The 27,713-nt window shown below is 35.9% G+C and overlaps 1 protein-coding gene and 1 long non-coding RNA gene across 5 annotated transcripts in view; one reads left to right on the top strand and one right to left on the bottom strand.

Moving 5' to 3' along the window:
• Nucleotides 1-27,713, bottom strand: part of SDK1 (sidekick cell adhesion molecule 1) — a 380,086-nt gene that overhangs the window by 262,862 nt on the left and 89,511 nt on the right. For all 4 annotated transcript variants that reach the window (XM_071760473.1, XM_071760474.1, XM_071760472.1 and 1 more), the window contains 3 exons: nucleotides 13,706-13,865; nucleotides 8,606-8,712; nucleotides 5,160-5,307 (listed from right to left, as the gene is read on the bottom strand). In XM_071760473.1, the coding sequence (XP_071616574.1) occupies nucleotides 5,160-5,307; nucleotides 8,606-8,712; nucleotides 13,706-13,865 (415 nt within the window). The remainder of the gene's footprint in view (nucleotides 1-5,159; nucleotides 5,308-8,605; nucleotides 8,713-13,705; nucleotides 13,866-27,713) is intronic.
• LOC139803882 (uncharacterized) overlaps nucleotides 1-27,713 on the top strand; it is a 395,404-nt gene that overhangs the window by 291,012 nt on the left and 76,679 nt on the right. The gene's annotated exons all lie outside the window — the stretch shown is intronic.

The raw sequence follows: 27,713 nt of genomic DNA, 5'->3' as shown, positions 1-27,713 counted from the left end.
CTGCCTGTTCCTTCAAATTGAAATTACTCAATGTAGAAGGCTAAATTCCAGGGTACAAATGAATTTCAATTTAAGTAAATAATTTAATTTCCAGGTACCAAATTTTCAACTCATGTGGTGTCTATAAAAGGCACAGACAGAGAAAAGCAGCCTATAGGTTTTTTGCTATGTCTGTTACTGCTGAGAGGTATCAATTCACTTCACAGTATTAGCAGACTTAAGAGACATGCAAACTTTTTTTTTCTTGTTTAATATTGCTCACCTAATACACTGCAGAGTTGACAGTATCTGAATTTATTGTTCACTAATGCTAATCATCACAATTTTAATTAAAGTATTATCTGGTGTATGTGAAAAGTAATTATGTGCAACTAACCTAAGTTGTATGCCAGGCTAATACTTGTAGACAAAGGCATTGCTGGCACTAGAACTGCTCATATAAAAAATGAAGTGGTGTTTGTTTTCAAGTGAAAAATAGATACATGGCACGTTAAGTCAACTGCTATCAAGGCAAAATCTAATCTAATGCTAATATCAGCCCAAAATCCAATGTATTATTCCCAGATATTTTAACGTTTCTCATCTTTTAAAGCCTATTTAGTTACAAATAATCTTTTTTTTTTGAGATCGTCATTAATATATTTGCAAATTTACCTTAACAAATGACTAGGAAATCTGTACCAGTTCTGCTTATTTACAGGGTAGTACAGGCATTCAAAATCACAGCAAGTCATGTTTGACATTTGTTTGTTCCTAACATCTTCATTCCATAATCTGTCAGCACATTTATTCTAAGAGTCATTAATGACCACACACATTCAAATACATAATGGATTACTCTTACTGCAAAAAACAGATTTTAACTCATGTATCCCTAAAGGCAATGCAATTCCTCTTCCCTGTCTTGTGGGCTGAAGTGCATTTGCAAAGTGTTTTGACTCATTTACAGTTAACTAAGTGACAAAATGTCCCCCCAGTCACAAGGGACACACCAGAAATGCCTTTACTATGACAAAAATTAACTTTCCTGTTTTGTGTCAGACATAATTGCAATAACAGAAGATATGTGTTAATATTTATGTAACTGCAGCTTACTAGGGGGGAAAAACAGTTTCACTGTAAGAAAATTAATGACAACAGTAATAATGTTTTCATGACAGAAGTTCTTAAAGAAGAAAGCAACAAGAAATTAATTGGTACCTAGAGTGAACATTTTCAGTGGGAAGTCCTTCACTTCAAAACTGGTAAAAAAAAACTCTCTAAGAGTACTAAGAATTTAATTCCTCAATACCACAACTGAAAAGCAACTGTAGACCTTGATGGTGCTACTGTCCCTTGTGCTTCTCCAAGGTACAGCACATGCCTTGTGTAAAAAACAAAAGTGAGGTGAACTCTACTTTTAAGTCTGATAAAGTACACCCAGCAAAGGCAAGCTGAAGGCTTGACATCTCAAAGTAGTGATTTCTTTGGATGCAGTTACCTTTTGAGAGGCATTGTTTTCTCTAAGGAGAAGGGGAAATGAGCAAAATCAGCCCATCAGTCAAGACCCTGGATAACAGAGCAGCTGTAAGTCCTCATTAGGCTGCTGCATTAGGAAAACATTAATCTGTCGAGGTGCAACGTGAAGCCTTTTGTGAAATTTCTTGGAAAATCTCATGTAAGACAATAAGAAAACCACCCTTTACCCTCATTCCTCCTCTCCTTGCTTCTTTTCTCTTGCAGCTGATCTCTGTGATTCTCTACTTCATGCCTTTCCAGCACGTACACAACTTCCTTCTGATGATCTAGAAATAACCCTCTAAAATATCAAGCTGAGGCTTTGCTGACAGCTAATGCAGAAAAGCCAAGATGAATATACATCCACACTGCACCAGGAGGGGGAAGAAAACTTCAGGACTTCAATATTTAAATATACACCAGTGTGTTGCACTGAGTCTGTTCCTTATTTGCTCGTTGCCTTAAGTCATAAACTCTAAAAACAGCCCCATGGGTACATGCAGACCATTTGCTTGACATTCATACATTATACAGGGATTTGTTGACTTCAGGTGCCTACTCATTTAGGAGGAACTTGTGATGCTCTTGGTTTTATTCATAGGTTTAATGCAATATATAGCAGCAACACAGCTAAAATGGGAATTAATGTAGCTCTTTGCTGCATGATTCCAACCTGCATGTTACACAACATTTATTAAACACAAAATGCAGTTTGAAAAAAAATTGCCTGTGTCTCAAAGAAAACTTTCTACCAGAGAAGATGACCTGAATGACCTTAAAAGGTCCCTTCCAACTCAAACTATTCTATGATCTGTTAGAATTGGCAAGCGTGTAAAAGTGTATAAATAATAATTAGAAAACTAAGAACAAATAAGAGTCCCACTTGACATATTATAAAGGATGTTTGAAAAAATACATGCAGTGATACCAGAATTTTTTGACTCTTCAGCAATTCAGTTGTCTTGGCTCCCCAGAAATACATGACCATTTAATTTCTGAATAGCTGGCAGAATCCCTCTTTATAAATGTCCTAAATACCAGTAAAAAGTGAAAGACATCATCACTGACTATCTTAAACCTGCCAAGAAAACCCTCCTGCAGAGCCAGTCAAATGGTGTTACTTGGAACATTTTAAGAATTTATATTTTTTTTTTTTCAGAATTAGTCCTGACTTTTGATCTTTCATATTTCTCACATAAGGCCACCTCAGCACACTGCATCAGTGAAATGGATTCATGCTATTGGTGAGAAGCCCTGGGTGTGTAAGGCTGGGAATCATTATTAGAGCATAACAACATGAGTCAGTTATCTTGACTTACTATTTGGATTGGATGTTTTATCAAAAGCTGCTGCAGATAAAATACTGGGCAAGGTCAATGTTGCCTGCATTCAATGGGTACTAATGAGAAACTCTTGGGTACCCAACCACCATTGTCCTAATTTTTAGCACTGCTCATTTCCTGCATACACTGCAGCCATGTCAGTCTTAAAAATCACTATTATAGCTGACAGAATAGCTGATTAATTTGGCCAAGTCATTGTAAGCTTGTTGAAGAGGATTAAAAATAGCTTTTCAGTGATTTTAGCAATATAAGGTACTTTTAATCAGTTTAAAGAGCATCCATAGGAGGTGGTTGTATCAATTTAACTGATCAGTTTAGCAAGCTGCAGCAAACTGGCTCACCTACTAATCTGATGCACTTGGTATACAGAAAACATGATGTTAAATGCACAACTCTCTCCACAGATAAGAAGCAGAGATCTCATGAGATATTTTTACATCTGTGACAGGTTTATATGCATCCTCTCTGTGTCTCAGGTTCCCTGCATTTCTAGGACTGCCATATTTATTCACAGCAATATGTGAGTGGATGCTAGATGGGTTTTCCAGTACTTTGAGGGAGCAGCAGATCTACTGCACGTAAAATGCACTGATGATTGGTGTGTGCACCATAAATCTGTCACTTCCTGAATTTATCAGGCTTACTATAGGATATACATCAAACTTCCCCAGAGATTGACACTTTCAGCATGTGCACTTCTATTACAAATGTATTTAGAAATTCCCACCCAAGATAGACAAATGTCCTCGGATCCCTTCCAGATAAAATTCCTGACCAGGGAAATAAAATACATGTGGAAACCTTCAGGTGTATTTGATCCCTACTATAGAACAGTTTTGCAGTTTTCTCATTTGTAAGCATTACCACAGTGCTATGAATTACAAGTGGTTCTATCCTAACAATCCCAAAAGGAATGAGTAAGAGTGAAGTACAGATTAGGAAAATTAAGATTTTATATCAGCTAATACACAACACACATACCTCTACTTACAAATTTCCCAGACTGTTAGAGCTCCCACAAACATAATTTTCAGACAATGTGTGCTTGCCTGCATTGCTCTGTTCTCTTTCCCCATAACACATCCCAAGAAACTGTCCAGGCCCTGGAGAAAGGTTTCTCACCATCTGCAAATTTTTGATTTGTGTATTCTCAGCACTGACAGAAGAAAATTTGTAATGTGGCAGGAGTGCAAGAAGTAGATTATTAATGGTTAATAACTCAGGATTTGTTGCTTAGGTCTCCAAGTGATTGCCCAGAAACCCATTGTTGCATCTTCCAGCAGCTTGTTTCCCATCAAATTACTATTAAATTATTCATAAATTATTACAGAGTTGCTTCACATCCCTGCAATAGTAACTGTAACAGGGTTTTTTTAAACTATAATACTAGTTTTCAGGTTTAAAAACTGCACTTAATTGGCAGTAAAATATACAGGACAAATTAACAAAATTAAAACCCTGAAGAGTTTTGCCTTTCTAATATAAACTCTAAAAACTCAACTCCCCTTCTGGAACTCAGCAATATCCCATTGCCATCACTTGCTAGCACATCTATCCTTTTGAACACTAACATATAATACACAGAACAAAAATAACCATCAATATTCTTGTCATTTCAACAATTTCCTTAAGAAATAAGGCAAGTAAAAAAAGGTTTTATCTAGATTTTTTTATGTTACTTCTAATAGCTCCAGCCTCTAAATAAAACTGTGCAGGTAAAAACAAAGGATGACTTCATATCTGTTTCAGGAAAGGATGAGCACACCTTGAGATAATAACTAATCAAAGAGCAAGTACTGTGCCATTAGTGAATGAGCTACTACTTAGTCATAAAGAAATAAAACTGTCATTGTGGGGTAAAAAGATAGAGAAAAAAAAAATGATATTTCGAATGAGGAAAATAGTATCAAGTACTAAATCATGAGAAAAATGGTACTAAAAATAGCTCTAGGGGAAAAAAAAAATCAGACTCACGTTGAAAAATCTCAGTATTCATTAAGTTAGACCTCTCAAGTAAACGTAATTGGGAGATGAGCATTTACTTTTCCAAAATGAATAGAGTGAAGGAAGTGCAGACACTCTGTGTATCCAGTCCCTTATGCTGCACAAGAACCATTAAAATCACATGAATTATTTTGTCAAACTGCTTAGGAAGTTCTGAGACCATCTTAAAATAGTCATTTATCTCAAACTTAGATTGAACAAAGCTACTTTATTCTCTTTAAACATTAATTAGTGTACTTAAAATGTAAGTTGCATTATCAAATATAATTAATCATATTTTAGGGTGGGAGTAGTTTGAGCTTTGAATTGACTTACATTCTGCTGCTTGGTATAATCTTGTGTCCATCTCTAAACCATGTCACTTGTGGCCTTGGATAGCTGAGTATGTCTGGGAAGTTTAGAACTGCAGCTTCTCCTTGAGTCACTGTTTTTTTCTGGTTTGAGTCCATGAAATTTCCCATGTCTGCAAAGAAAAAAATATACTGAGTGCTGGAAGTTCTCTCTCCATACCTTTAGAGCAGACAGATAAATAATTGTGCTTTACAAAAGTCATTGGCACTGTTATAATTAGTCAATATGACACTAAAGATCATGAGACAGTTTTGATTAACACAGCTTTGGATGAACAAGCAAACCCAAGAGCTGCTTGTGCTCACAAGAAGCACATCAGTCAGCAGTACTGTGTGCCCTGTGTGTTCTTTTGCAATAACCCAGTGTTTTCGTATGAAAATGACATTTTAATGGAAGTTTGTTTTGTTTTTAAATAATTTCTTGCACAAAAAAAGAAGAAAAAGTTCCTGTGCAATGTAAAGGAATGAAAATAATGTCCATAATTTTATCAATGTTTTGGATTGAGGATCAATCAGGATTTTAGAAATCATCCATAGCTACAGAAGCTCTATCACTTGGAGGCAAACCAATCTATAGTAAGATCTGTGCATGACACCCAAATGGATATCAAAATAACAAGGCTCATGTCAGTAGCTATGAATTGTTCTGGAACTGTGCAACAATTTATATAATGCGTCTGAATCTCTGATATTTACAAAAGCATCATTAGGGAACAGCTTTTAACAAAAATTTTAGTGGCAGAAAGAAAACTACAGTTCCAGAACCACTGTCTCTGAAGCTTTTATTTCATAGGCAAGTTCACATATGTATGGAGTCTTTGAAAAGATTCAGTGAATATTTTCTTCTCATTTTTCATTTGCCTTTTGTATCACATTTCATTAAAATAAACAGGACTGTAGGCTCCCTACTTATTTGCCCTCCAAAGAACTTCCATACATTTTAATTTTCTTTAAACCAAGAAAGTGACACACAGAGAGAGCTATTTATTTTCTTTTTTAAGGACCACAGGGTTCTTAACAAGTTCTCTGCTGCAGAAAGGGATGCAAAGGACAGTGAAACACAGAAAACTACTGCCAGATCTGCAAATGGTGGGAGATAAGAAGAAACAGAACAAGAGCAGAAATTAAAAGCACATGTTATTTTAAAAATGCTTTAATCATCTTCATAATTTTCAAGTTATTTATTCAGACATAATCAGCATTGTACTTCCCCTTGCTTGGTATTTCTTGCAACTATAATCAGATCACCTATTTGAAAAGAAGTTTCAAACTGCATAGGTGGCTGTAATTAACTTCACTCTCACGTGATTATTTCAGTCTTCACAATTGAAGAGTTTTGAAGCCCAGTCTGTAATTAAGATTTACTCAGCAGTTTTCTCACAAATATCCTTTCCCATTCTGTTAAGTAATATGTTAGCATGTGTTGAGAGTGATTTTTAAATAATTTAACAAGTTCACTGCTACTTCAGAGATCTGCAACATGGAAAATACCTCAGATCTTTCACAGTGTACATTGTAATTGTGCCTTTCATTTTGTTACTAGAGATGTTGAGTTGTTTTGGGAAGCATCATCTATCCAGTGGCAAAAATAGATCCTTTCCTGTGAACTCTTTATGAATAAATAAGGTTACTTTTGTAACCCCCTTGGAACACTGCTGTCTGATATGTTTGAGAATAACAAGAGTAAAATACAATAAAATTTTATGTATTTGTTATATCCACACAGCTTAAATCAATTAATTTAGACTGAAAATGCTAAAACACATTTAAAAACTGCATAGGATCAATAGTTACCCCAGGTAGAGAAAAAAAGAGATAAACTTGTAAAAAAGGGGGAGGAAACTTGTGGAACACTTCAATCCACAGGAGCAAAGTACAAGTCTGACTAACAGGCTTCATTATAGAAGCCACAGATATCACTGTGCATTCAAGAGCAGAGGTCTCCCCAGTCATTTAATGCCTGCTTTGCTTTGTCTCAGTGTCATTGTCAGTGAAAACAAATAACAAATATAATGCTAAAATCAGATAGAGAAGTCTTGAGATGAAGCTTTATAATTTTGTTCAGCAACACAGAGCTACAAGTTCTACGGGGGGAAAATTAAAACCAAAGAAAAGTAAAGAATTACTCTTCCTTTCTCTCTCAAGACCAACCAAATACACACACACACAAAAAAAAAAAGCCTGGAGAAACAGAACACCTCACTGCAAATCCTTCCCTCAATCAGAGGGGAATAAACCTGTCTTCTCAGGAGACAAAATTCTTTAGCAGCAGTATTGAGGTAGAGTATTTCTGTGCTTTCTCACCATCTTTCCCCTCAAGTATTTCCTCAAGAATTGCTCCCTCACTCTGCCACTGCAGCTGCCTGTACAGCTGTGTAGGGAATAAGACAGGGAAGAAGTATTTTGGCAAAACCTACAAAATAATTGTTGCTTAAAAAAAAAAAAAAAAAATAAATTGGAGAAGTTTCCTAGTCCACTGCTGTACAAACAAGTTTTCCTGCTGAGCCTAAAGGGACAGCATGGTACATTGCAATACAAGAGTGGAAAAAATGAGTGAGATGGAGGAGGAAACAGGTACGTTTCTCTGTGTCTGCTATCAAAGCCTTAGTCTCCTGAAACCACACCTGCAGATGCAGCTCCAGAGGCATCTGATGGCTCAGTGCTGCAGAACAAGCAGCATCCCACCTTCACCTTCCTCTGCTCCATGTTCCCCTTCTAACCTTGTTGAAGGACCCCACCCCACTCAGTTTCACTCACTTGCAGCAGCACTCACTGGATCTTTTCTGACCTGATGTCATTCACTAAAAGTGAAGAAGAATATTCAGAAAAGTTCTTGCAAGGGTCTGACCCTTGTCAGATTGAGGACAAAATCTCTAGCAGGAATATAAAGCAGGGGTGTAAGGGCTGGCAGAAGACAGGGAAGGAAATCTCCATCTTAGCAGCAGTTTATTTTAATATTACCTGCCAGCATTTCTGAGACAATACCACTGAGACATCAAACATCCAATTACTGATATTGTTGACAAGACAGATATAGTAACCTAATTAAGTGCAGTAAAGTGAAGCTGTGAACATGGTAAAAACTTGCATTGTATAATTTCCAACTGTTTTTATTTTAAAACAGAGGAAATTCCATTTAATTTGCCTCATGACCAAGTGATTATCTTGAATCAGTTCCTTGGACTTGGGTTTCTAGTAAAGAATTCAATTTACCTAAGTTCCACTTCTCAAGTGACATTTAGATAACCAGACTAAGTGTGAAATTTCATGTGATGCGATATATTTAAGATTTATTAAATATGACACCCAGTAACTCTTCAGGCTTGCAAATGTTACTAATATCTTCAGCTTTAACCACAAAAAAGAATGAGGTAATTAATGAATCCCAGAATAACTCTCATTCAAACCTACATGCTACTTGAACTTCAGCTCTTCTTTGCAGCAATGCTCCCATCCTGTTGCGTACAACACACTGATAAAAGCCAGCATCAGACTTCCTCAAAGCTGGGATGATATAACTGTAAGATAAAAATGCAGAATTATTTTGCACTTCTTTCTAAAGACAGATCAATGCTACTTCATGTAGCATTTGTTATTTCTCCTCTGATATTTTACATATTGGATCAAATGTTTATTGTACTATTTTTCTTACAAAAAACATTCTCATGTAATCTCTGATCTTTGACTGCAATATTGTTTGTACCATGCAGAAGAAAAGAACCAAAGCCTTGAAATGCATAAAATATCTTTCAGTCTTAAAACCTACGTTGGATAAATACTAATTAGTTCTGCATAAATTCTCTTGAAACACACTTCAATGGTTTCCTTAATTTTATCTACCCTCATTCATAAGGCAGAAGACACAGATATTTCGTTCAGAGGTGGCACGAGGAGACTAAAATCTAAATGTAGGCATTAAGAAGACTTACAAGAAATGTTAAAGGTCTCCAATGAAAAAAAAAAAAAGAGATGTTTACTACACTGTGTGACCTCTGTAACTCAGAGAAATACACAAAAAGACACAGTGCATTGTACATTGTATTTGTTCTGCCCTTTACTGTGCTTAAAAAGTCACTTAGTCCACTAATGCTCACCTTCTGCATTCAACTATATCTGATTACCCAACATGAAAATGAGCTGATAGCTTTAATGTGAATAAAACACATGAATAATATAGATAATCCTGCATTAAAAAAACATTAATCAATGTGCACATTCCCCCTGTCACCTTCTGAAGATATTATGGAAGGATTAATGAAAGTCTTTATGAAAAGATAAGGAAAACTAAAATTGCTGAATTTTAATCTTCAAAATTTAATTCCACTAAAAGACAGCATGTCTTCTCACATTCACACATACTATGTACTGTACAGAACTTAATATCTGAATATAATACTGAATATAATTACTGCATCATAATTACAACCAAATACACTGTAGCCAAGACGTCAGGCAATAAAATACCCTGAATTCAAGTGGAGGCAGACACCACAGAAAATTTTGAGTTATCTCCTGTGATTCCTGGGAGATCCAGGCTTCCCAAGTACACAAGCTGAAGGCAATTGTGTTGTCTGCCTGTCCCTGGGCCTAAGCTGCCTTCTGACCTTCTTCAGAGCAATCAGCACATTTTCTCCAGAGATGATGGCAATTTGTGCTTGGAAGATAAGGAAGACTCAAACCAGTGCTCTTCTGGGGAGTGACAGCAAAACCAACAACCAGCACAGAAAGAAATATTTGCTGGCAATATTGCCTCTTGCCTGATTAGTATGTCATGGGAAGAGGGAGAAAAGTGGTGAAAACACAAGGCATAAGAAAGAAATCAAGGAGGTCATGAGGCTTTCTTGCTTTCTTACAGAAGAATTTCCTTCTAAGAACAAGCAAAAGAAACCACACCAAGAAAACAAGCAAACAAACCCCAAAACCAAACAAGTAAACCAAACCAAGATTTAAAAAAATCAAATATTTTGACAAGTATTGACAATTCATTTTTACAGTTCATTTTATCAAGTAGTTTATAGCTTAATAAGGCTTAAAATAGCTTAATAAGCTTTTGTTCCTAACCCTAGATTTAGTATTTTACTTGGCTAACTTTTGTTTTTCTGTTTGTCTATTTGTAAAGCCAAATTTCAAGGCTTCATATTTTGATATTCATCTGTACTAAGAGTAATGCAGAGTTAGTTCTTCTGCCACTAGGACCAAACAAACCTATTAGATCAGAAGTGTCCTACTTTGGTTTTTAATGTTTCAGCAGGAAACATTCTTAGTTTATTGCCTGAAGAAATGAAAATCCTTTACAAGTTTACAGCTAAAACCCAGCAACCTTGGAAATTCCAAACCAGCCCAAACCCACTGAGGCAGCGGCTTCTCAGTGGATCTGCTGGGTAATAATAGGCAGGTAAGGGAAGCAAAGTTGGAAGAATCACATAGCAAAACAAAATTTAAAGAGATATCAAATATATGTTCCCATTTTCTGAGACTGACTTGACAGTGACAAACCTGGGAAAGAGATAAATAGGTATTGGTGGCATTTCTAATTCTGTCTTTACAATTGTAAACATACATTTGATACATATCTGCATATGATTATTTTTTGTAATTATTTTTTTTTACTTTTCTCTTGACCTAAAAGTCAAAATACTACTTTTTGGTTTATGCTTTCACTATTCAACTTTTGTGATATGCAAGAAGAGATACAAATAGGGCTTTCTAAATTCAAATCAAGACTTTATTCCATTGAATGAATTTATTTCAAAGGTTAATGAAAATTTCAAAGCAACTATTATGAAGACAGAATTAAAATAAAACATATTATTATTCAGTCATTCAACTTTTTATCTATCCAAAATTTTGAACAGCGGATTTAGGCAACAACTGATCTTTTCTCTTCAGAATAAAATTTATAAAAACTAAACATACTGATCAGATAAGTTGAAGTAATTTGGGAGGAAAGTGCACAGCTGCTTAGACATAACCTTAGGGGTTTCTTAATTCCAATAAATTAATACCTTCAGTCCTCAAAAAGAAATATGAGAGGTATTCAAAAAAAGATAAAAAAAAAAAAAAAGAAAAGAAAAAAACTGCCTGAAGTTTAAAGACTCTTATCAACACAACAAAAATTGCTACTGCAGTCAGCAACATCGATTTGTTTTCATTACATGGATCTCAGATCACAAAGAATTTATAAGGTTCTTTTATAAATTCTTAATACAAACCAGGGTATGCAGAGTCACTAGAAGAGCCAGGCTGTGCACATAATCAGCATCATTATACAAAGAAAAGCTGCTCAGTCAGGGTCACCAATGTCAAAATGCAAAGCCTGCAATTAGTTCTTTACTCACTTGGTGTGTTATAACAAGTTTTGAATCTTTTCAACCTGCCACAATATAGATATTACTTTAACTGCAACACACTAAGTAATATCAATTACCTCAAACATTTGATCGATGATTCAAACTACATCAGAAGGGAAATTTCCCTACATGTAGGGAAAATTCATGCATTTTAAAAGAGTGTTTACCCAGGGGAACTGCAGAACAAACTATTATGGGGTCAGAGTGCAAATTTTGCAGCAGGAATTTTTATCTCTAAGCATATCTTTTCCCTGCTTTCATTTATCCTAATGCACCTATGCCATATAATCCTGTTCAAATCTTAAAGCTTTGCATTTCTATAGAATCCAAATCCTGTTTGGCTTACCCCTGACTGTGCTATAGGAGCAGGGTTGCAATTTCTATATTAATATTTTGATCAGTATTTTTTTATTATTATAAACCTGTATTTTCCTGTGTTCTTAATCACTTCTGAGGCAGATGTTTTAATTAGAAACAGAAACAAGAAAAAAGACAAAACTAATAAATATAGCACACGTATCATTATGTGGCATCCAGTAAAGTAAATTAAATGATAAGAAAAAAGGTAGTGTCTCCAGATATGTAACCATACAGCTTGAGAGAGGTGTTTCACTACACTGATTCCAACTTATACAGCAATACCCAGTTAAATCCTAATTTTGCATTAGGTTGTGTTATTTAAGAAATACCACAGTATTCTCATCTTCATTTCAACATGTCCCATGTTCTTGTTCAGGTTTCTCTTAGTCTCTCAGTGACTACCACATCCCCAAACCTGGGTTCTAACCTTTGCTTTTTGTTGATTCCATATTCACATGTTCTGTCCTCCCACAGCATTTCTTTCCCTTCCTTTCTCAGCATCTTATGCAGTTTAGAGCTGTTGTCAGCTCCTTCTACCAAGAAACTACAACAGGTTCTGCTGGTGTTGATCATAACAAGTGGCATTTACACAAAGTGACACTCACACCTTCCATGATTTATTGTGCTATTAGAGATTTTTTCATTTTCTAGAAAGTATTCACAAATCTTTTCTCTGTGTGTGTGAGGCTCATTCTGAGGTATCAGCGAAATTCCAGGATTGAAACCAGCAGCCATTAATAGCTGCAATTACTCAGGACTAAACAGTCTCATTTAAATCAGAAGTCTTTAATTGCTAGGGAAGTTCACACAGAACTGAATTTGTGTTTGGAAACACAGTTCCTAAACGCTTTGTGTGCTAAATGACAAAAAAAAAATTTAAAATGTTATTTAAGGGACTTTTCCCCCCTACTGCTCTGTAGATGTAAATAATATCAAAAATAGAACTCATGTTAGCTTCCATTTTAAAAATCTTTGACAAGAGTAATTATGGGCTACCTTCTCTAGCAACTTCATAGCAATTATCTGCATTTTGATTGTAATCTATACCATTATGTCTTTCTGTGGTGATGGAGCATACCTTTTTCCCTCCCTTCAGCAATGAAATTACAAAAATAGTTTTGACCTTGGTTTGCTAAAGACACAAGTGTTACCCAAGGGCTCCATCTGTCCCAAACCCACCACTTGTAACTTCTGAATTCACCAGGTATTATCAACAAATTTTGAAAGCAACAAATAAATGGCATATATATTATATCTCTATAAAATTATAAAAATTGCCATTTGCATAGGGAAAACTCAGTTAATGCTTCCATTAAAGAAAAGCAGACAAAACTTGGCTGTTCTACACTTTGATATGTGGCCAGCCATCTGTTGCCTATCAGCAAAGATGATGTTCTGCTTATCCTCCTTATGGTTTTGCCTCCTATTTATTCCATATAAGGTTACAACTCCAGCAAAATGCATTTTTGGTACCTAAAAATTCCATGGCAGAACCATTCTTTTGAAATGTGAATTATCATTTCTAGGCAAAGGAGGTTCTCTCATATGGATCTCATTTTTATTTAAAAAAAAAACAGTTTTCTTTCATGGTAGAACACATGGTCAGTGGATCAGCATGTACCAACTGGTTTGGAGCACTGGGGATTTGATTTTGGGGGGTGGTGTTTTTCTTCTGCTTTTTTTTGTTGTTTGGTTTGGGGGTTTTGGTTGATTGGTTTCGGGTTTTGTTTGGTTTTTTGTTATGTGTGTTTTGGTTTTTTAAATGACACTTAAAGTAGGCTATTATAAAGCTTTTCTTTACTTATATTCACTGGAGTAGGTGGTTATTTCACTGCCATTGCACAACCACTTGAATTCCAGGGGCCAGCTGCCTTCAGCAAGGCACGTCAGGACCAGTCTGTTCCCTTCCAGGTGGATCTGAGGCAAGCCTGGTTCAGTCTTGAAGTATGGGGCAACATCACCTGAAATACAGAAAGAAAAGGGGTTTGTAAGCTATTTGAGTATAATATAATCTGTTGATAATCAGTTTATTTCTTCTCAAAATGGCCATCATAAACAAGACAAAAGGTGATGCTGTAGTTGAGGTTTAAACCCTTATATTCATAACTTTTACCTTTGGAGGCAGAATTCCCAAGATCTTGGTAACTTCATTTCCTGTATTTATTTAGAAGTTCCCACTCAGGCAAGTTTTTGCCCATGTTTACTCTCTCACAGGAAAACTGCAGCACTGTGTGCTGTGGCAGGCAGTGAACAGCCCTATTTGGCTTTTTTTTTTAACCCTCTCCTCTGCTCCTCTATAAGGAATAAATCCACTTTTTTGGTTTTTTTTTTTTTCATTGCTTGAATATAAACCAGAAGACTAATCTTGGATGGAAATTATTATCACAGCAGCAGAAGTCTCGGGGTAAATGAAGAATTTTGATAGGAAAAGCACCTCACAAAATCACAAAACTAATGTGGTTTTCAACATTCCTGCCAAGCAAACACCTCACAAAATCACAAGACTAATGTGTTTTTCAACATTACTGCCAAACAAAATGTGTTAAATTATATTACCTGAAACCACTAACAGATTTTGAATTAGGGTACTTCAATCATGTTCAATGTAGTCTCCAACTCTTGTTCTCCCATGGATCACAAATGCTAAAATACTTCAAGCTGCAAAATTCTCAAGTGGTAGATTGCCAAAGCTCCACACAAATGTAAATTTACTACAGGTCTACACCTGCTAGAGGCACACCCCCTGGCACCTCTGGAAGGTGAGGGTTTTTATACTTCATGTACCAAATTTCTATCTATTACTATGTAATAACAACAAAAATCTTAGAAGTTTACAAACACCTATAATCAAAATTAACACACTTGTGTAAATAACTATAAAATACACAAGTTACACTCAAAGTCAGTTATTTAATGCAAAATATAGAAAAATACTTAATAGGTAGCTGTTTCTGCACTCTGCTTTTCAGAAGATCAGTGTATGTGTGTGTGTTTTATATAGTAAAAAATAAAAAAATAAAGATACACAAATACTGTCTCGGTGCAATTAACATTCAGTTAAATTGCTAATCTTTCTTTCAAAGCTTATTTTAGAGTTAACTCAGGTATTTTTACACTTGCTATTTGGAGAGTTTAAGCTACCTTTTGCAGTTCAGAGAGAAGTGACCTCATATATTATCCAAGACTGCCTGAATTTTTTAAATCCACAGGTGACATCCTATAATCTTTAATAAGCTGATAGCCAGGAGGCAGAACCCATACACTTAGCAGGGAAGAAGGAGCTCAAGGCCAGGGGTGGCAGTGGCTTTCAAGGTGCCCTGGAGTTGCATGGAAGATTGGGAGAGTAGTGGCATGCAGCTCAACCTGGTGATGGCAGCTTCTCTGAGCTCTTTTCTTTCCCCTGGCCTCTTATCAGGGAATTTTTATGACTTAGCACCCACCCCATGGCAACCCAGACTCATTATCAGCCTAATGGGACAGGCTCGGGGTGGCAGCTGGGCTTCAGCTGACTGTGGTCAGGGAGTCACAGCCTGACTGCTGCCAAACTATTTGCTGGGATTTGTTAGAAAATTGAATGTCAACTGCACACACATGTGCTGATTTGTACCAATAAATTGTCCCCTTAGTTTTTAGAATGTTGCTTCAGAAAGTGATGAAGTTAACTCTGCAGAAAAAAAAAAGTATAGAATCACAGAATGCTTAAGTCAAGACTTAGAAACTATCATAAAAATCTGACTTAAAAATTGAATTGAAAAATGTATTTTGAAGTAGGGCCCTTTTCAGATCTATAGCCTTTTAAACAAGTTGGGTTTGTTTTCAAACAAATTAGCTAATGGCTCGTGCAGACCAGTTTATTTTCTTTAAATTAGATATCTAGGAAGCTATGGTAATTCAAGTTATGACAAAGCAGGGACAGTTCCAAACCAGCAAACATTCCCAGGCAAACCCATGATGTTTTTTTGCACTCCTCTAACTTTGTTACATGTCTCAGATTATATTCTCCAAAGCATCTTCTTTATTTTGTTTTAATGACTGCAAATATTGTGAAGCTTCACCTAAATTCTCATCTTCTCCTAATTAGTAAAATCAAACAGTATTTTAAAATTCTGTCTAATGTGATGACATTAATGTAAAATAGTTATTTTATCCAAAGCAAGAATCAAAAAATTTTTACAAAGGTATTTCTAAACTAGTAAGGAAATATTAAATCCTTTCAGAGGCTTCACATAGATTTTGGGGAGTCTCTCAAAGGAGTTTTGAGACAGCCATTCTATCCTTGCAAGATTAAAGGTGTCCCATGGGACCAAAGGGCAGAGGCAGGGAGTGGTGCTGGTATTTAGGGGCTGGTGGAGAGTCCAGTCAGTAAGTTCAAAGACTTAGTGCTGGGTTCCCTGAAAACAATGCCATTTCCCAGCTAGTACAGACACACAGGCTCATGAAATCAGCTTGCTAAACAATTCCTTCCTGAAGGAAGTTAAGCCATTCCAGGAGATTACAACAAACTGCTATCTACACTGTAAATCTCTCCCCAAGTAATTTCTTGATCCTGGTCTTCAGCAACTTAAAGCTTCAAGGAGCATAACCTCCTTCGTTATTTCCCTCTGAATTATCCACTTACTCCTTCTAACTTAAATCTTTTCAAGAAAATTAATCTATTTGAAAGACAAAAACCTCTGCCCACAAGTCTGTCATTCAGCACTACCTTTCCTACTCAAATATTCTGAACCCAGTGATGCTGCAACTGCTTCAGAACAATCTCCCATTTAAAGTATCACAATCAAGTTGGTATTATATGAAAATCATTCTCAAAACTCAATACAGTTCTGGTAGAAGCTAAAATTTAATAGACCTAGGGGAATATTTTCATAAAGAATATGGTGTGCTTTATAAATTCCCCCAGCTCTCTTGAAGGTTTACTTAAACCCTCGAAGTAATTTTATCTTCTAATCTCTTATTCCTGACTTCCTCATCAATCACATACCATCAGTTTATCAAATTCAATTATGTAATCAGAGCTCACTATATATGCACTGAGAGCAGAAATGAAAATAAAATACTGAGCAAAGTCTCCATGAAGAGTTAGCAGTAAAGCTTTGATGACTTTGGCATTTCTGCTGCAGAGTGCTGCACCCCCAGCTTTATATCCTTCAGCTGCAATGGAAAGCAGAATTTTAAACCAGACCTACAAGGACAAGTTTGACTGTTATAGAGCATCCCAGGGAAATGGGGAAATTGGCAAGAAAAATGAAAGCCATCTCAGAAAGAAAATTGTAGGAAAGGAATAACTGCCTAAGGGATGGAAGATACAAGGGGTGTCGTATAATTGCTATGAGATACTTGTACTTTATTAATTATATACAGGAAGGGCTCACCATTAGTCTAACCTTGGCCAATCAAGGGTTTAAAAGCCATGAGGGCATTTCAGTTTTTATTCTCTTGAAGGGTGGAACAAAAAGCTAATAAATTCCTATCTGAGTCCTAGAAAGAGGATTAATAAAGTAGTGGAATTAATACCCATAGCTAAAATATTTTCTGGAAAAAAATAAATAAATAAAAAAAGCAAGCATTCTTGCTATTCACTGTTGCTTTCTTCTAAATGCAGTAATACTTCCAGCCTCTATTGCTCTTCAGAGATGTTTGTTTAAAAATGACAAAACAATAAAAAATTATCTGAGTTGCAAGGAGGAGTGAAAAGATAAGGTGCCAATCTGTTGTCCCACATACACAGCTTCCACAAATTTTCATTAAGTCTGCTTACCATACTCACTAAGATCCTGATTAGTATCCTTAAAAATAAATCTACACCATCCATTTATGTAAATCTCAAGAAAAAATAGGATTGACTATGCCAAAATTATCAGGAAATTTGTTCCAAAACATTTCTGCCTTGCTTTTATGCATCATTAAATTGCAAGAGTTCCATTTTCCTGCTAGGTTAGTTTATTTTCTTTCTCTGGTAAATACAAAGCTTAGGTGGATTTTATCTCCTAATACAGTTTAGGACCTAATTCAACAATGTCCATACACTTTGTTTTGGATTAGTGCTGACATTTAAATACAAAACTGTGCACAATTGTTATCTACTTTGGGCTTCTCCCCAACCCTAACAGATGAGATGCATCACAGAAAAGCTGAGACCTTTCTCATGCTCTATTCCTCTGGAAAATCATGTTCAGGCACAAATTTACAAATACAATCTATAGGAAGAGAAGGCAGTTTCTGCAGCTTTGTACAGAATGGAATGAAAAGAAACATTTCAAGAGCTGCTAGGGATGTTACCTAAGGGAACCTGATCTCCTAAGGAGAGTGTGAGTGAACTGTAACCCAGTAGTAACCCAGAACCTGAGATTTCTATCTCAGGGCACTCAAATATACCCTCTAATAAACACATTAACAAAGGCTGTCTAATGATTCATGGCTCTCTAACATATTTGTAAAATAGATAAAGGAAAGTCAGATGAAACAGATCTTTCAGTTACTACAGGATGCTGTGAGGTCTTGAAAGGAGGCTTGAAATCCTCTCCCTCAGGAAATCATATATTTTTAATTAAGATGCAATTTGATTTTTAACACTTCTATCCACTGAGAAAAAGAAAGCGAACACACTCCAGAGAAGCACCACGTCACCTTCACCAGTAAAAACCCACTACAGCTTCTCAGTTAAAGCCTCAGCATTTTTTTCTCCAGAAATGTTGGATACCAACAGATAGAGGTAAAATCACATGCTCACATCTTGAGAAAATCGATTACTTTAGTGCTGAACACACTCAAAGGAAGAATTATGTAGCTAGTGATGATAACAGGTTAAGTGAACCACACTGCCACTGCTATTTGCCTTTGCTACATAACTCTACTTCTAGTTTTGAAAATTAAAAATAGATTAATCTGTTCATAAATCAGCAAATACAGCTTAATCAGTAACAAATGTCATTTGAGCAGCTCTCTTTTCATCACCCAACAGATATGATAGTGAGAATAAATTTTGGACTGAGCTACATTTTTCATAGATCCAAACAAAAAATACAATTGGTTCATTAAAAAACCCACACTGATTAATTTTAGCTTCTTAGTCCCTAGTCAAAGCGTGATGCATATCACCCATTCTTCACATGCACGTCTAAATCAACTGACACAGAAAAATTAAGGACAGAATAACTTTGAGGAATTTTCCAGGAAAATGACATTAGATGAATAAATTACATGCAGAGGCTGAAAAAGCAGCCCAGGAGAAGAGCAACAACACAGAAATGCTTCTGCTCTCCCTGTTTGCAAGAAAAAGGGATGTGAGCCATCTTCAGGTAGGTTAATGATAAATGGCATAAAGAGGATTTTAAAAGATTCAAATAGGAACTGAATGCATGATACAAAAGTGCTGTTAAGAAGGAAACCAGTCAAGAAAACTAAAGACAAGAAAAATTAGTAATGCAAAGAAAGCAGGGAGATCTCTGGACAGCAGAAAGCCATCAAGATCAGATTCAAGTTGAGCTGTGACATTCACAAAGTGAAGGCTCAGCACATGAAGAGCTGAGCAGGAGCTGCTCTGTGCTGGCTGAGAGCTGCTGACTGCAATCTGCTGGGGAACCAGAACCATTTTCTTCTTATTCCCTACTTGGACATGGAAATTTTTCTCTTTTTGCTTTTCAAAAGAATCTTTTCATCTTCTTGTCTTAGTGGCTATGCACACATGCATGTGGTAGCTCTGCAAGTTGTATTCTCTTGTGGAAATGAACTATTGGAATTATTACATAGTAAATCTTGGGAAATGCAGTGAGAAGTCAGAGTGAACTCAGATATATTTAAATTGATCTTCTTTGGAATTCAAACCTTCAAAAATACGTTGATGAAGTGCTGGGAAAGTCAGTATATGATCCATTCATAAACTGTCAACAGTGTCAAACATACATTAGAGCATTCAGTCACTTTAAGTGTATTGATTTGCAGGAAGGTTATTCTACCCAAAATATTGGGTATTTGAGATTCAAATTTCCTTGGTTGGAAGCGTGATATAAATCACCAAGTACAACAATTAAATTTAAATTGCATTTTACTGCCTCATTCTGAGCCTGAATTTGAAAGGACTGATGCATCATAGCAAATATTTCATTAAAATATCAGGTTATTTTTCAAATATACTGCTCTAGTTAAGAATTTTCACACAATGGTATAAAGCATTCCCTTAAAGTGGATTTCCTGAACTTCTATCAAAGATTTTATCTGATTTTATATTGGAATACTACTGCAGCAACTGTAGTTAAATCTGTCATTCTTCCTTAATTTCATAAGTAAATGAGCCCACACTGCCCATTTTTGTTCTCCTATAGATAAGAAAGATAACCTGCTTGTTGGATACCTCTACTATAATCTCTAAATGCAAATATAGTATCAGCTGAGGTTGATGGATATTGCTTTTAAAGGTTTAATTGGGGATGGAATTAAATTGGTTTAGGACTCAGCAAGTTCTGTAAGGAAACCCACATATTTCTAGAGTAAGTGACATTTATTTCTTTTAAATGCACAGCCACTGGGAGACAAGATTTCAGTGGATATTTTTTTTTCTTGAATGGGTCAAAGAACTAATTGGCAGGTTAGTGATGGGGTAATTGCCAAACATATATTTGATTTGGATGGAAGAAATGTAGAACTTAAGATGGCACACCTGCTGCACATGATCCCAAGAAGGAAACCAAACATTCTGTAATGTATAATTATGATTAACTTTCAACAATTCAATAGAATGGGGGGCCCAAGTGGCAAGAATAAGTGTTTCACCTTGGTAGTTAAATATATTTAATTCTTAAAAATCAGTTGGGTTTTTTTGTTTTAAGTTGAAACATCAGTTCTTTATTTCAGAATGACTTAAATGGCACTGAAGATTCTATTTTGGTTCTAAACCCTTCACTTCTTGAGCAGGTCAAATGTTTTTCCCAAATCTTGACTACTACTTAATACTGTTTAAAAGAATAAACATCACAGTCCATTCCTTTAGAAACTTCTCCAAATCAGCATGAAATGAATCACTACAGGAAAACTTGGCATAATATTTCCAAAGCTTCTACCTTGTTTTAAGGGACATTTCCTGTTATATATCTCAGCCTTTTTCCAACTGCTTTAGATTAATTGCAAAAAAAGAAAATAAAGAAAAAAGGAAAAAAAAAATTGCTACGCTGACACAAGATAGGAGAAAAAAGCAAGAGCAGTTCTTATAAGATAAAAAGAAAATCTTACTATAACTGGTTGCTTAAAAGTGTTTAAAGATAACCTATGCTTTAGGTTTTACTAGAAAAATTCAAAATAGAAGTGAAAAGAAGAGGGCCAAAGAAGCACAAAAGAGCTTTTACAGGACTTGCATTCAGACAAGGAAGACAGACAGTGGTGGGTAACATCACCCCATTTAAAATTCAACAAAAAAGTCCCTTGGTTATCCCCAAATACAGATTTTCCCACAAGCAATATTATCATTCTTTTCTCAAAAACTGACTTCTTTAGGCCATCAGATAAGGAAAAAAATAAACAAATGAATAAACAAACAACACCCAAAATTCTACCAAGAGAAAAAAAGAATAAAAAAAAGAGCTAGTATTTTAACTAAGCCTCATGCAGCTCCTGATGCATTAACCTGAATTCCCATTAAGGTTTCCTTTTCACATTTAATTTCTACACCTCCTGTTTTACTTTCCCTTTTTGACCTATTTTAATATTTCATTTGAGTCATGGAAAATGACAAAACCATTTGTGCATCAGAAAGGCTTTCACAATCATAGGTTCATGTAATCATGAAAGATCTGCTTTAAGATTATTAATCAAGAAGGTACAGTTGATGCTCAGAAGTTTAGTGCAGTCCCTCCTCAAAACAAGGCTGTAGAACTATTTTTGGGTGTATTTATGAGGATATCTTAAAGAAAGTTGACAAATGTACTGAGAGAAAAAGGCACAGTAGTGTCAAAAGAGGGCAAATAAAAGAGAACCTATTAACTATCAAAATCAAAATGGAACCTCCAAAGAAAGCTACAGCCTCTCTCTGGGCTGAATTCAGTACCAAAGAGGAACCTCCATGCTTTTTACATCCTCTTCATATCTAATGATGTTTACAAGAGACTTGTGGAGCTCTCAAGGAAATAAGTTGTTACTCTTTCAATCTCAGCATGCAGCAGGTAGAAGTCCAAACTGTGTTACAGAAAAATAATCCAAATAGAGCAGGGTTTCCCTCAGTATTTTAACTGCAAAGGAAGCTACTGTTGCTACCACAAAATCTAAAATTTCCACCTTGTGCAGGGCCAGTCTGGTCACACAAATACCTGTCCAGCAAGAGAAATATCCATAAAATATTCCAGCTGACAGCAAGAGGAAGACAGGACTAAACCCTGGAGAACTTTTAACAAAAGAAAAAAGATGAATACTTAAATGTGTTTTCCACAAGTTTATCCTTGGCAGAGAGGCATTGCCTGCTGTATTTTGTTGTAAAAGATAAATTAAATCAAAAAGGTAAAGAGCTGATGAGTGGCTGGAAGGAGCAGAACAGAACCACGAGTGCAGCAGGAGGACACAATGGCACAACAGAAGCAGTGCCAGGCTTGAAAGCCATGTGAGGCCACCTATTTCAAGGAGAGAAATATTTCTAAATGGCAAAGCAGCTATGAATATCTGTGGGAGATATAAACACATGGCTCTTTTGATGAAGGGGGCTGAAGGGGAAAAAGTTCATGCACAAACCTTGGTTAAAAACAACACCCACTCCTTACTCCTATTCTGCTTGTGTTTACATGTCATTTTGAAGGGTTTTTTTCTTGTGTCCTTTAAACTTGAAAACTGTAAGTAGGTTTATAAATCAGATAAGGGCTGACTCAACAAGCTTAGTTAAAGGCTCTCACTGATGTTACTGAATTAAGGGTGGTAAACTGAGAAGAACCAGGAGTGTTCATATCCTCACATGGTGCTGAATTAGGAGCAAAAGGCAACCAGAGTTCACTCAACTGAAATATCCCCGTTGTCTTAATCACAAAGACATCTTGAACCAGAAACAGGAGCACAAAATGAACCTTGCAGAGCTCCCAAAGTATCCCATTGCATGATTTGTGTAGGCAACTGGATACTGATGCCCTTGGCATTCCTTCCTGCAGAAGGCACTAAATTAGGTGCCAGAGCAAAGGCTCTCTGAAAACCTGCCACAAAGTGGCTACCTTAATTTTCCACAATATCATTTACTCCTGCCTCTCTTACACTAAAACCTTTCAGAACTGTTCAAGTGGAATTCTCTCACTGCCTGAGGCAGAACACAGATCTCCAGACTATAGAATTATTTTCAACAATACTGACGAAACACATAATTTCTTCTTGTCAGAACTGGAAGCAACGTATCACTGGTCTTGAAAACATAACTCAGCTTGACATATCTCAAGGCATAAAAAAAGAGTTAGTTTATTAATCTAGATATTTTATTTAATTTTCTTTGGGTTATAAAAAAGCAGCAAGTTCATACTGTTTTCAACTTTTGACAGTTCTAATGTTAATTACATGTACTGGATTTTATAAATCAATACTTCTTACATAAAGTGTTATTTAACTTGCCAAGTGTAGCAACAGATCAATGCATTTACTGTTCTTGCTTACACTGATGGATGACATACATCAAAAGGATATGTAAAGGAAAAATAAAAGATTTATTTTTAAGTCAGGCAGGGTTAAACCTCAGTTAGGCAGAGAGGGAACTTCAAGAGTGGGAGTTTGTGACACTTTTTTTAAGGTTCAAGAGATTTTCTTCCCTTGATTTTTTGGGGGCTTGAGTATTGGGGCTTTTTTGTTGTTGTTGTTTTAATTTTGGGTGGGTTGTTTGGTGTTTGGTGTTTTTTTTAATTATTTTTTGCTTTTAATGCCAAGGCCTGAAGCTACCACAGGCAGATTGCTCTGTGTACGTAGCAAGTTTACTGATTCTGTGTATCCTATAGAATTCGGGAGCAATGAATAGCAGTTCCCAAATTTAAGTATATTTTTACTGAACTACCATATTCCTGTGTTCAGTAGAGTGCCTCTATCTAAAAGTGCTACTAAGTTATCAAAAAAAAAAAAAAAAAAAAAAAAGGCACAGTTAATAATTACTTTTTGCAAACAAAAAAAAAGTTGATGCGTTTAAAAAAATTAAAGGATGTATCAGTAAAAGCTTTATCGTAAATGAACTTCAACAACTGCATTCTCTGAACTATGAAACATTTAAAGAACAGTTAAAAATCATTCTAAGAGCTGGTCTGAATGCACACAAACATCCTGAAGGGATACACAGCTCACAATGCTACCAGTACTCACTACTTCATATTGGTGACATTTTAGAGAAGACATTATGTTAAAATTAGGAAGTATCAAAGAACTAAAAGATATTGATCAGTATGCAACAAGAGCAAATCAATAAAATATTGGTTAAAACCCATTATCAGAAGCATATATATATACACAGAATGTATAATTATGGACTGAAATAGAAGGGAAAATTGATTTCCCTCTAGTATGGATAGATTTCTCAGGACAGGAGTAACAATTACTCAATTCATGGAACAGACTAAAAAGTCTTTTTACACAAGTAATGATCATCAGGAGGGGCTTTTTAAAGTTACAAAAGGTTAAGGAATATAAATTTGAAGTGCTATCCTTTGGGTCTAATTCATGTAATTATTATATTTGAGTTCAATTTGTCTGACTGGCAAATAAAAAGACACCTCTGTGTTGTATCATTTAGCACTGTGGACTGGACAACAGTCATGAGAACCAACAAGTAATGACCACCATCTTGTCATGGTTTACATGTTTATGAAGTAATCTACAAAAGGGATTAACTGAAAAAGATCTAAGTTAAGGAACAAAAATCACAAAATTTCCCTCAAACCTGGTTGAAAAAAAAGATGAAATTCTATTTAATCAAAAATTTTAAAGCAAAAAAACCTGAAACTCTTTGGTCTACTAGTGAAAGCAGGTCTTGGAGGACATTGTAGTACTTTTAATGAGAACACAAATTAATGCAAGAAAAGTTAGGGTATTGTCGTCAGAGTTTGAGCATTTGCCTCAATTAACCAGACAGAAGACCCATTCACAAAAGTAATTGTTCCAAACTCTTAAAAGCTCCATGAGCATAAAAGAGAAAGGTGGCTCAACTGCTTTAGGAAAAGCTTGGTTTGCTGAGTCTGGCAGAATGTTGTGCAGACCCTCTATAACCCTAAAGAGATGAGAAAATACTCAAGTGAAATGAGGAATTTGCACAAATTTAACTTTTTTGTCCAACTTTAAATTGTGAGTCCACAGGCTGCGAGACGGAAAACACAACATTGACTTCCAGAAATACACCATGACCCTGAGTCCCACCTCATGGGTGTATAAAACACAAGTTGTCAAAGAAGAAACCAGCTCCACATCCCTACAGGTTGCACTCATAATCCCTCATAATCCTGCTCTCACCTGATCATTGGAGCCTGATCAAAGCAATAAAGAGCATCTTGCTACAGCCTGCTTAGGGGAGCGAAACAAATGAAGGGCAAAGCTCTGCTCTTCACTTGAAACCTCAGCACCCTGACAGCCATGGAGATGTGTATCCAAAAGGAACACGGAATGAACCTGAACCTTGTTTCAGGAGGACTCCTGTGTGCTCTGAGGGGTCTGCCCTGGGTGGGTTTACAAATGCTATAAAATTGCTCACTGGGGGAAAGAATCTGCTGAGTTAATTCTCTGCAGCATTCCCCAAGTCCTTCCAGTCACCTGGTTCTGCTCTATATATTCACATACAACATCAAGCTGACAATTTACAAACTGGACCAGATAACCCAAACCAGGGTTTTTTGTTAAATCTAAAAGGTATTAATCAAAATTATTTCCTTTATTAAACTCCATTGGAAAAAGGGACAAATATGGTTGACATATTACATACATTTACCAGGAGTGCATCAGAAGACAACACAGACTGAGGTTATTTTGATGACAGAAATGTTCTTCCTAAAAAACCCACATAATTGCAGGACAAAGAAAGCAGGAAAGGGCATCCTAAATGCTTTCCTTGAGTAGATGAGGCTTGCTATTCTTTTTTTCCCAGAGGAAATAAATACTTTCTCTGAAAGGCCTGGCAACTTCAAGTTATTTTTAAACAAAATGGAGCTCTTGTTCTAACAAGATCACTAAGTTGTTTCAGGAGAGCAACGGGTGAGACTGGACCACAAAATTTAACTTTACTTTTCAGCAGACATCTAATGCCAACCCAGCTGGAAAAAAACTATTTGAGGTTTAAATAATCCCTGCTGCTCTCCCTCTTCTGAACCAGAAATTCCTCACATCTTTAGATACAGAACTAAAAAATATCAACAAGCACCTCCCAGTTTTCCACCGTAAACTTTGCAATAATATAATTTACCTGAAGCTTGTACAAAACCATTCCAGTTCTAACAACAGAAAACACTTGGACAAACAAGTTACAGAAATGGTGTTCTCTAAGAAATAGCTGGAAAAGTGTTTCTTAAACATAAAAAGGAGATTTACAAAAGAAATGAACACCTGTAGCTATTTGCTTAAGACACAACCACAGATTTCTACAGAGTAATTATTTTGGAGGAGGTCACTGAAGCAGAACAGACTTGTAATCCCTTATTGATGCTCTGGTACATCTCTGCAAACAAACCTCTTCTTGCAAAGTTCTAATTGTGAGGCAGAACACACCAAATCCAAGTGATCCCAGGCAGGGGATCAGAGAGCAGCCTCCTGGACACTTCCATTCCTTTACTTCCCATTCTGGTGGGAATAAGAAGGGAAAAGTGTTGTTGTTTTTAAAGGAATTTCATCTGAATTGCAAAAGGGAAGAAAACAACTTGGCCAAGATATCATTTAACTTTCTGTGGTAAATCACAAACCCCCTTCAGTGATTATTTTAGGGGGTTCTCATATACCTGCTCCTGTTCATACATCTTTCACAATTAGAGCTTGTGTTGTCCTAATTTATGAAAATGTCTTTTTCTAGCATAGGTTTTGAGCAGCTTATTTATGGAGTAGATCTGCTGAAATGTATTCTCAACCAGAAACCTCATCTGACTTCAAGGTAAGAAGACTGAGATGCTGGCACAGTATTATTACTGCCTCATTAAGAAGCAAATTAGTTGTTTTTCTCTTTGTTTAGCAATGCTCAACAGGTACTTATTTTGACACCATTTTAATGTGAAAACACATCAAATTAGCATGTTCCCTGGTTACAGGAGACATTTGTTGGACAAAAGCCAATCCAGCAGAGCCTCACAGCAAAAAGGATAATTTCCAAATTAAAATAACATACGTTACATTACATCAGACATTTCTCTACACGTGCTGCTTGCCAGTCCATTGTACCTGACAAAACTGATGATTTCTATCCTTTTCCTTTATATTTACAATGTACCTCAAATACAAGTTATTATCAAACCAAACAATCCTAATAAAAATTTTGTACATCTCAAAAAGCATGGCCAGAGTTGACCTTTTCTGTGTATGCAACCAAATAAAGAAAATTACGGATGCAAAGTTCAACAACCTCTGTTATTTCTCTTCAATCTGTATGGGAAGCAAGTTCTATTACTAAACAATCAGTCTGATTTAGCAGGAATGATATATTTATTTAGTTTGGACTCTTGGCCTTTATATCAGCTTTAAAGTAAATACCCAAAAAAATGCAATTAGGACAAATAAAACAATGAAGTACTAAAAATAATATGATGATGGATTAATATATATTGTTCTAGGTGGGAGTCAGCAGGGCAAGTGCTTCATAGAAATTGTTTTTCTTTGACCAAATCAGTACAATACTTGCTGGTACAAGC

This window comes from Heliangelus exortis, chromosome 17 (genome assembly GCF_036169615.1).
Source record: "Heliangelus exortis chromosome 17, bHelExo1.hap1, whole genome shotgun sequence".
Taxonomy (NCBI): domain Eukaryota; kingdom Metazoa; phylum Chordata; class Aves; order Apodiformes; family Trochilidae; genus Heliangelus; species Heliangelus exortis.
Note: the sequence above shows the minus strand (reverse complement) of the source record. Positions and strands in the feature narration are given on the sequence as shown.